Source organism: Telopea speciosissima, chromosome 1 (genome assembly GCF_018873765.1).
Source record: "Telopea speciosissima isolate NSW1024214 ecotype Mountain lineage chromosome 1, Tspe_v1, whole genome shotgun sequence".
In the NCBI taxonomy this organism is placed as follows: domain Eukaryota; kingdom Viridiplantae; phylum Streptophyta; class Magnoliopsida; order Proteales; family Proteaceae; genus Telopea; species Telopea speciosissima.
Genome location: NC_057916.1, coordinates 76761800 through 76771590, shown reverse-complemented (window position 1 = coordinate 76771590; position 9791 = coordinate 76761800). Strand labels below are relative to the sequence as shown.

Sequence of the window (9791 nt, the reverse complement as noted above, 5' to 3'; positions counted from 1 at the left end):
AATAAAAAGCCCCACCACTATCCACTATCAGACAGGTCAATTATCAGTTGACTTCTGCAACTCTTCTTTTACGATTCAACCTTTCATCCAAAAGCCTCACCACTATGGTATATATATATGTTACATAAGAAAAAGTTCCAGAAGATTACCAAAAAATAATAATAATTTTGTGCTCTATTAAAAGAAGAAAATAACTTGCTTAAATTGGAAGATGACACAGAAGCCATATCTAACTAGTGTCGCACCCTGAAGATTAACCACATAAAATGAATGGTATTGATAATAAACACAAAAAAAAAGTGTAATTAATAGTAAATCACTTGCTTCTTTTGTTGCATTATCAAGTGTTTTTATGAAATGGGCTCATCATCTTCTTCTTCTTTCTTTTTTTTTTTAAAAAAAAAAAAAAAACCTATAGATCATCTATTTTTCGGCACTAGGAATGACAATGGTGGTGGTTTCTTTGTAATCCTATTTCAATGCCATTGGGAGAATAGATTAAAATTCTAATCAAGAAATTAAAGTTAAGTACTACAAACAAGAGTTTGTGTTTTATGAAAATATTTGTTAATTACTGATAGTGCAGCAGACAGAAAATTATCAAAAACCAATTATCTTTAATGTCCACTCATTTGGTGGTTTTAAATGTTGATGGGATGTCTCAACCAATCTCATTCAAAAACGAAAAATGTCCATAGTGTATTCTTTAGGGTTGAATATCATTAATTTAAGGGAAATTATAATTCCTTTTAGTCCCAAAATAGTAAAAAGAAAAACAAAAGCTTAATTTCTGGCTTTTGGCGCTTCTAAAAGTAATTTTCTTGAAAGAGAACCTTTTTCAAGAACTTGTTCTTATACTATGTTTATATGTATCTCTATCATGGGAAGGAACAAATTCATGTGGCCATTCAAGGAATTCAATTCGTATGGAAGATTTATTTATTTTTTGATAATAGATGGAAGATTTGTTGTCCATATACCTGAAATGGGTAAATTCTATTGGCTACTTCAATTAGTTTCCTTAAAAAAAAAGAAAGAAAAATTCGCTGGTAAAAGGTTTATACTGCCAGGGCAAATGCTTAGTTCGAATTTTGAGGGTGGTCATTTTATGTAAAAATGCCAAAGGTTAGGACCAACTCTACCAGTCAGTCAATCACCCCTCCTAGGATCCCATATAGGCGGGATCAGCACTGGATAATGATCCCACATGCCATTTTATGTGTGCGCAAATGAAGTTTTTAAGACTAATGTGAACTACAGTAGATAATTGGAGCAGAAGGAAAGCCATGGTCTTCGTCTTTATTTTGATAATGTTGCATTTGTGGCTATGGTCCATGTCTTGTAAGAAAAGGATCGAATTTCTTTATAATGTGGGTATAGAGATTCCTTGCCCTTACTATCGTTGGATGGGACTTCCAAGGGTATGCTATCGACCCTTGCATGGGTGACCCTCTCAACGCCTAGAGTTTCTTAAAATTTTATGTAAAAAATTTGTTGGGGCACGCAGATTCTAAAATTTCCTCACAATTCCACAATCACAAAATCAAGAATCTCCCATCCAAACATGGCCTTGTCCAACAAATTCTAAAGTAAAGGATCGGAAGATGTAGGGATGTAAATGAATAGCCGAAATCCGTTTTCGTATCCATATTCGTATCCGATAAGCACTATCTGAATCTATCCGAAAGCTAAACGGATGCAGATACAAATAGACTATAGCTATCCGAAAAGCTATATTTACATATAAATGGATAAAATATCCGTGTTCATATCCGTTTCCATTTAGCATTATTCGAATCCGTTAGAAAGCTAATTGAATGCAGATGTAGATGCGGATATAGCACTATCCAAGCCAAATCCGATCCGTTTACATCCGTAGGAATATGAGGCCAAATCAGATAGCATGCATTATATTAATCTGTCCGGGTATGTACGGGCTAGACAGGCCGGGCCGAGAAGATCGACACCAACATTATTCACCGCCTCTACAATAAATAGCGTAGATTGAAAATTTCCCGGCTATTCTGAAATTTATGGCTTCCCGCGCTGAATCGTCATCTTCTCCTCCTTCTCCTCCTTCGAAGAAGAGTTGGGGAGAGAGGGTATCAGAGGCAGTTTTATCAGTTTATAATTCTCTCCCGAAGAAAGGAAAACCTCAAGGGCGAGAAACTACCGTTTTGGCGGCATTTCTCGTTTCTTCTCCTTCTCAAGGTGCGCTTCCCCTCCCGCAAAACCCTAATGTTCTTTTCTAGGGCATAGTGTTCAGAGTTGTTTCTGTTGTTCTCTCAATTCGGGGAAACTATACAACTAGCCTAATGGATCATGAATGTCTGTATGAAATTCGACTCGAATTTCGCATTTGTTCCACTATGTCCAAAACGTGATTAGGGAGGTTACTGTGCCGGACTCATTTGTGGCTGCCATGGTCTTTCCCCCCTCCCCACTCTTTCAGATTTACAAGTTATCGCAGTGGGAACGGGAACTAAATGTCTCGGACGGTCGAGGCTGAGTGCACATGGCGATGTGGTAAACGATTCGCATGCAGAAATTATTGCACGAAGAGCTCTCCTGAGGTTCAGTTTCACTATGCTCTTATTCTCATCAATTATAAATTTGTTTAAATTTATAGAGATGGACAGTTGAATGCACCTTAAAGGCTTAAACTTAAAGCAATTATGACATGCTTGATTCAATGGCTTTATGAGATATTACTGGGGAGAAGGGAGATTAATCATGCGTTTTATATTCCAAAAAAAAAAAAAAAAAGAATAAGAAAAAGAAAATCGTGCTTTGTATTAACGGTTCTTCAATGCTCCTTTTGTTTCAAGAGAAAAGAGTTTATCCTAGAAAATCAAATTTTTTGATGAAACTCTTTATATTTCCTTTTGCTTGTAAGACAATTCCTATAAAATAACTTCTGTTGAATGCACTGGAACCTGAGGGAATGGACAAGTAATATCAGTCAACTTGGGGGAGGGGAGGTATGGCCTCCAAACTTTTTAGTGTGGCAGTGCACCCAGTTGCCCCCATCTATGGTGCCTCAGTCCGTGTCATTGTAAGTGGGTTGCCAGGGTCTAACTTCAGCTATTTGTTTTCTTTCCATGACATGCTTAATTTTTACATGCCCAGAACATTTTTTTTTCAAGATCTTTAGGTTGTGATTTATATTATACTAAAATTTGAAATTATTTTCTTCTAAACCATGTCATTTTAGTTGTCCTCAGTTGCACGCTATTTTGTATAGTTTTTCAATGTATGCGTTGAGAAGTATGTCATCCCCATTATGGCAGGTTCTTTTATACAGAGATTGGATATCTCAATACCATTTGTACCAGGGATGGATGTAATAATGGTAGACAACAGATGCAGAGTGATAATTCCATGAACTTCCTTTTCCATTTGGAGATCGATGGTCATGGTGAAGGAAAATACTCTATCCGACCAGGTTGGCAGCTGCATTTATATATATCACAGTTGCCCTGTAAGTCTTACTCAAAGCCCTTGTATTATCTTTCAGTGGCTCTATAAACAATCGAAGTTTTCTGTCCTCTATATATTGTTGGGGGAAAACTGCTTAGGTGTTTATCCCATTCTGGTTTTCTCTTTTGTAGGTGGGGATGCCTCTTCGTCATTGCTTTCAATTAGAGATTCACCCCTAACAGAACAAAGTTCATCACTATCTATGAATGGACTCATGAGTTCCACCGATGAAGGTAATGAAGAATTCATAAACAATGATGGTAACAGATTGTTGGAGTGTCATAAATCATTGAATGAGTATCATTATTTGGATTTGGAATCTCAGATTTTGAGCTTCTCTTTTTCATTATTACTGAATAATCCATCCCTTACCTGGTAGCCACCAAACATGTAAAGCTGGAAATAGACTGTTTTATCTTATTTATTTATTTTTTGTGGGGGGGAAGAGGTTTGTAACGATGAATGCTTCCTAACTTCAATAAGTGATTGTTTCAACATTTTGATTTTATTTGGATGCACTGGATAATGGGCCTGCTTAGATGGTTTTGTTACACACACATGTTTAATAAATTATAACTTTAGTTTTTGAAATACATGAACTAAAACCATCCTCACTTACGTGTAACTTTTGTTTTTTGTGCACATGAATTGTACAACTGTTATTGCTGACAGATTGAACAATTCACTTTCTTACGTTTCTGTTTAATAGAATTCACGAATTTGTTTAACATCAAAAAAAAAAAAAAAGCTTGCTTAAGTTACTAGCCATCTTGTGCATGCCTCCTAGGTGCGGGGGGGGGGGGGGCAAAGTTCCTTGGTATGTTTTTTTGGAACCTGATAACACAGAGTCTTGAAACAAAAAAAATCTCCAAATAAATTTTAGGTTTCCTCCTTGATATTCTCTTTCTTTGTGAAAATAAAAAATAGTTGTTGATTTCTTTTGCTTCTATGTGAGTTCCTTCTTATGAGTACTACATGCTAGTTCTTATTTTGGCAGTTCTCTTTTCTCACCTTTCTCCTTGATGATGCCATCCTTGTCTTCATTGTCAAATAATTCCATCCGCCTCTTCTAGGCTTTTGGATGTTGTCAATGTTTCTGAAGATTTCCTTGTCACAAGCCTACAATTTATCTTTCATCTGCTCAGTTTTCTTGTCATGGTGAAGCTCTCCCAACCTTCAATCCTTTCTAGAGAATTGGATTAATCTCGTCAATCTGTCTTTAATTTAATGGGACTTGGAATTTTTCTTACATATTCTGTACTCTTCCTTGGTATAATTGATAAGGATGGTGGGTTTTGATCATTAAGTCCTGTACAACTGAGGCCTTAGAAAGCAGATCTATGATTTCATTCTTGTCTATAAATTCTAAGACTCGTTACTGTGAATATTCTGTTATATCTGTCACCCTCTTCTGTATTGTCGATCTGTCTTTTGACATCAATCTTCATTCAAAATGTTATATTTAATTTTAGCAGCTTAATGGGATATGAATTCATACATAAGTGCTAGATCTATATGGGTGTACATTTATTTTTTTGTATTCTTGATCAGGTGACTGTATACAAGCTGTTGGCATGGTTCAGAGGAAACCTGGTCGTGGTGATACAACATTGTCAGTGAGCTGCTCCGATAAAATTGCCCGATGGAATGTTGTGGGCATCCAAGGTTTTAATACTTTCTATGACTTTCACTTGACTTTTATTGCCTTTAATTGCAATACTCTATTGAATTGGTTGACTATACTAGTATGTTAATTGTCACAGATGTTGCGTGCTGCTGGTGTTGAATTATATTTTAAGATGAAAAGTATGTTTAGCTTCTACAACACAGAGCTGGTAGGAGTGTCTAATGAATGCTATGTTTAAACAACTGATTTAGTGCCATATGGTTACCTCCTTGTGCAAACATATTCAATCCTTATTTTTCTGGAAATGTGATGGCCAACAACAGTGAAAATTGGATTACCAAAAAATAAAAAAAATTTGTAGCAATTATCTTCGTTGATTTTGCATTTTCTTTTTGTTTGAGCTAATTGATCATGCTTTAAAAGTGGATTGAATAACAGATGGATCCCTAGCCTCCTATGTGACATCATGTTGATAGTTTCCATTGGGATGGTAGCTGTCAAGTGTTTCTAACATGGTTCCACTACGAAGTTTTTGGAGTTAACTTTGAATACCAAATCATCATGTTGAAAAGTTTTCCAATGTTTATTTCCATCAAAAAACAAACATTGGAAAACTTCGTATGCTGTAATAGGAGTAACCTGTTAGGCTGTTACAAATTGAACTCTAATAAAGTAAACCAACAAGATAAGGAAACTATTATCCTACCTAGACCCCCCAATATCTAGGTTTTAAGGAAACCAGGATCTCCAATCTCATGGGTTGGTTTGGGTCAAAATTTGGTTCAATGATGAACCGGACCGAACCACAAGAAGACTCTTATCTCTCTCTTCCTTCTGGTTGCGAACTACATCAAGGCAGTTGAAAATATTTCTTTTCTTGAGGTTCTGCTTATCTTGAATCATTTTCTCTTCTTCTGTGAAGCTTTGTGTTTTGCTTTCTTGTTGCCACCAGCCCCCCCCCCCCCCCCCCCCCAAAAAAAAAAAAAAAAAAAAAAATTAAATAAAAAGAAAAGAGAGAGAGTGTAGGTGCATTATGGTGCAGGAAAATGGCAAGTAAGTAAGATATTTAACCTACTTTGAAAGTATCCGGAACCTTTTGCCCAGTGATTTTTTTTCCCCTGATTTTATTTAGGCAAACTTCTTTTGGAGGAAAATTGTAGCTGTAAATTATGTGCACTTTGGAAGCAGGTAGCAAGTTATGGTAATTTTTATTTGACTATAATTTTTACTCTCATCTCCACATTTCCCTTATACTCACTTAAAAAATATGGAAAGAGAACTCCATCCTTCTATTCATTCTATCAAAGCATATGGAGATGACTGCAACCTGATTATGTCTATTTTTTAACTTTCTATATGAGTCACTGCAATCAACCTCACCTTCTCAAGAGTCAAGATATACGTCTGATGTACCATTCCATACAAACTCTTTTTTATCGTTGTTTAGCCTTTATGAGATGCTTTTTTTTGGGTAATAAAGAAGGATCATGATGTTTATTTTGTCATCCCAAAATACACATGACAGCCATTGTTCAGGTTTTCATTATACATCTCTTCCTCTTTGTCTCAGGATCTTTGCTTTCTTGCTTTCTTCAACCTGTCTACCTATCTTCCATTACTGTTGGGCGCTCTCCTAGCAATCGTTCTGAAGAACTTCCCCTAGAGTATAATTTGAAGAGAGCACTTTTTGATCGCATCTTTCCATTATCTAGCAGGCTTACTGCACCATTTCGAGTGAACAAGGTTCAAAATGTGTATTACATCTTAACAAATGAGTAAAGCAAGCATATTTATGACATACTCACTATTATGCCATTGGCAGCCACTATTTTGGGAGGCCCCAATACCACCTAAGGAGTTTCAGCAATCAGACTCCACTGCAGAAACTTTAACTTGCGGGTGTGTTTTAAATCTTCATTTCACTCTATCCTTGGCATATCAAATGTTGAAAGATTATTCATTTGTTAAAAGTGGTATATTTAATAATTCCCAGGTATTCTGTTTGCTGGAACAAGTATGGCTTGCATGAAGTTATCCTTGGAACCACTGGCAGAAAGCAAGGCACATCCTCAAAAGGGGCACTTTCCCCCGCCACTGAATCGTCTTTATGCAAGTACGCAAAATGCTTGATCTGTGAAAATCTTACTGGAAGGCATAGATGCTTCTTGTTTTCACTTTGTGTTTTGTGAACGTATTACATCCTGTGGTTACAGAAGGATATAACTATTTTGCATCATGTATCTTTATATTCTATGCAGGAAACGCCTGTTGGATCTCTTTGTGTCACTGAGATGTGGATGCTCTGATGAAGTCCTGGCTGATGCTGTATCTTATCGAGAATTGAAGGTAATATCTGGTTTACTCTACATATTGATAAGAAATATGCCATACCTTTTAGTTGGATTCCTCTTTTTGGCAAGTCAAAGTTTGTATTAAAAATGAGAAACAAGGGACCCATTTATGGTTGTAGCACGATTATCACCAAGAACATCTCATGGTGGTAAGCTCCAACATTTCATCCCCGACAACGTCATTATCAGAAGGCATATGAGAGTGCCATGTTTGAAACCTGGCTTTAAGAAGCTGCCTCAGTGTATGCACCATGTTCTTTTCTTTGGAGTGAGATGATAGTTGTGCAGCTAAAAATGGTTATGGAAAGATATGCTAAATACAAAAGAAAAAAAAACGCCCTAGCGTAGCATAATATATGTGAGGATGGTTATCAAGAGGACCAGGATATTGGACGTATCTATTCAACTATTCAAGGAATATGTTTGGGATAAACTATAAATATGGTTTTTAACCTGTGAACTACCAATGTTTATCCAGCTTATTGTGTCCAGGTCCAGCCTCATCCACAATTCCTTGGAATGTTATATCAACTATTGCAATGTAACTGTAGTTTGATCTAGTTGAGATGGGTCTTGCTTAATGCACTAACTCAGGTCATTGTCTTTATGAGTCATGCTAGTTTACCTGAACCTGCTTTATTTTGAATTGCCAAATATTTTTCTGTAATGAGTTAAAAGTTTGATATTTATGATCATCACTCATCAGTATACCTGTAAACAATGTTGAAGTCTTAAACTACTATGCAGGAAAGAGCTGATGAATACAGTTCCACTTTGAAGATTTTCAAAGATAATCTGCCTTTCAGAAATTGGATTCTGAAACCTATGGATCTTGCGGCATTCCCTATTTTAAGGTAGTAAGGTGAGGTCATCTGCTGTGTAACTATCTTCTGGACTTTAAATCACTATTATTAACTTGGTCTTTTAAATTAAGGGTGTCAATTTAGTACCGGAACAAAAATGGATGTCTAAAGCCGAACCAGAAAAAGTGGTTCGGCTTTAAAGTTAAAACTGGCGTTATGAACAGTAATAAAATAAACCAAGCTCGACCGTATGAACTGAACCTGAACCGAAAATCATATAAAAAACAAGTGTGAACCAAATAAAACCAGATAAGAAACAAATGTAGGCCAAATACATAAAAAAGAACCGAACCAAAACGAACCGGTTTGTTTTAGTTTTTAAAGCTGCTTGGTTCATTTTTTGCATATTGTATCCTGAACCAAACCGAAACCAAACCAATGGACACCCTTACTTTGGATGCACAAGAGCTTGTCCTCAAAATCAGAGATACAAAAGGCTTTGCAATCTCATAATTCGGCACTCATATACCTTGTTTCAACCATCTTTGCAAGCAAGAGGGAAGCTGGAACTTGGATTTACTTGTTTGATATAAGATGAAAAAAAAACACTAGGTAGGGAATCATAAATGTACAGTTTGAACATCTATTGATATCACAGGTTATATGCAGATTTCGTCTTTATGAGTGTTGTGAAGTACTTTTCTGCATCAGAATTAGTTTATGTGCTTATCAGTCTTGGCTATCGTATTGATAGGGAAACTCATGATATGTAAAAGGCCAAGAGAATCATAAATGTACAGTTTGAACATCGATTGATATTACAGGTTATATGCAGATTTTGTCTTTATGAGTGTTGTGAGGTACTTTTCTGCATAAGAATTAGTTCATGTGCTTATCAGTCTTGGCTATCGTATTAATAGGGAAACTCTGTAAAAGGTCAAGAGTATCACAGACTATTGAGCATAGATTCTGACTGGTGGCTTTCTGCACATATATTTTTGTTGATCATCCAAAAATAGAGGCATCCATTATTGTTCAAACCTTGCAGTCAACTGTGATTTTATGGGAAGCTCTAGCAGGATGCTTTGTTTATCTACATGTCTGGTTTTAGGTGGAAATGCAGTAATGGGTGTTGAGATGTAAGAAACCAGTATTTCATGATGGGTGGCAGTCTTGGTGGATCAGTATTATCTGTGGGATCTTGAGTGCCATGTCCTCCTTTATCAAGGGACTGAAACCATGCCTACAAGAAAGGAAGGAAAAAAAAAACCTGAAACTATCATCAATCAGTGCTATAGTCTGCTACCTGTTCCAGGTACTGTACATGGCTTATGTGTAAAAATCAGCGGTTATGGACGACAGGATGTACAATGTCTAGTTTTCACTGTTGAGTGAAGAGCAGGGGTCTAGGACTTAATATAAAGTTAAGGTGTTACACAAGTGTTTTAACCATGTATTCATCAATGCTGTCTTTGGTATGCTCTCCCTTGGTTCAGAACAGTCTCTCACAGGACCATCTGCAGTCCAGTA

The 9791-nt window shown here is 36.4% G+C and overlaps 1 protein-coding gene across 2 annotated transcripts; it reads left to right on the top strand.

The window, feature by feature from the left end:
- The first annotated feature begins 1942 nt into the window (after positions 1-1942).
- On the top strand, positions 1943-8320 carry LOC122648943 (tRNA-specific adenosine deaminase TAD1). 2 transcript variants are annotated; one of them, XM_043842269.1, is made up of 10 exons: positions 1943-2211; positions 2453-2573; positions 3291-3445; positions 3612-3713; positions 5032-5145; positions 6678-6850; positions 6930-7006; positions 7101-7220; positions 7366-7453; positions 8206-8320. In XM_043842269.1, the coding sequence occupies exons 1-10, from the start codon at positions 2034-2036 to the stop codon at positions 8314-8316; spliced, it is 1239 nt and encodes a 412-aa protein (XP_043698204.1). In that variant the 5' UTR covers positions 1943-2033; the 3' UTR covers positions 8317-8320. The 2 variants fall into 2 exon arrangements, with proteins under 2 accessions (XP_043698204.1, XP_043698203.1); XM_043842268.1 differs by having other exon boundaries at positions 3291-3481.
- Positions 8321-9791: the final 1471 nt, after the last annotated feature.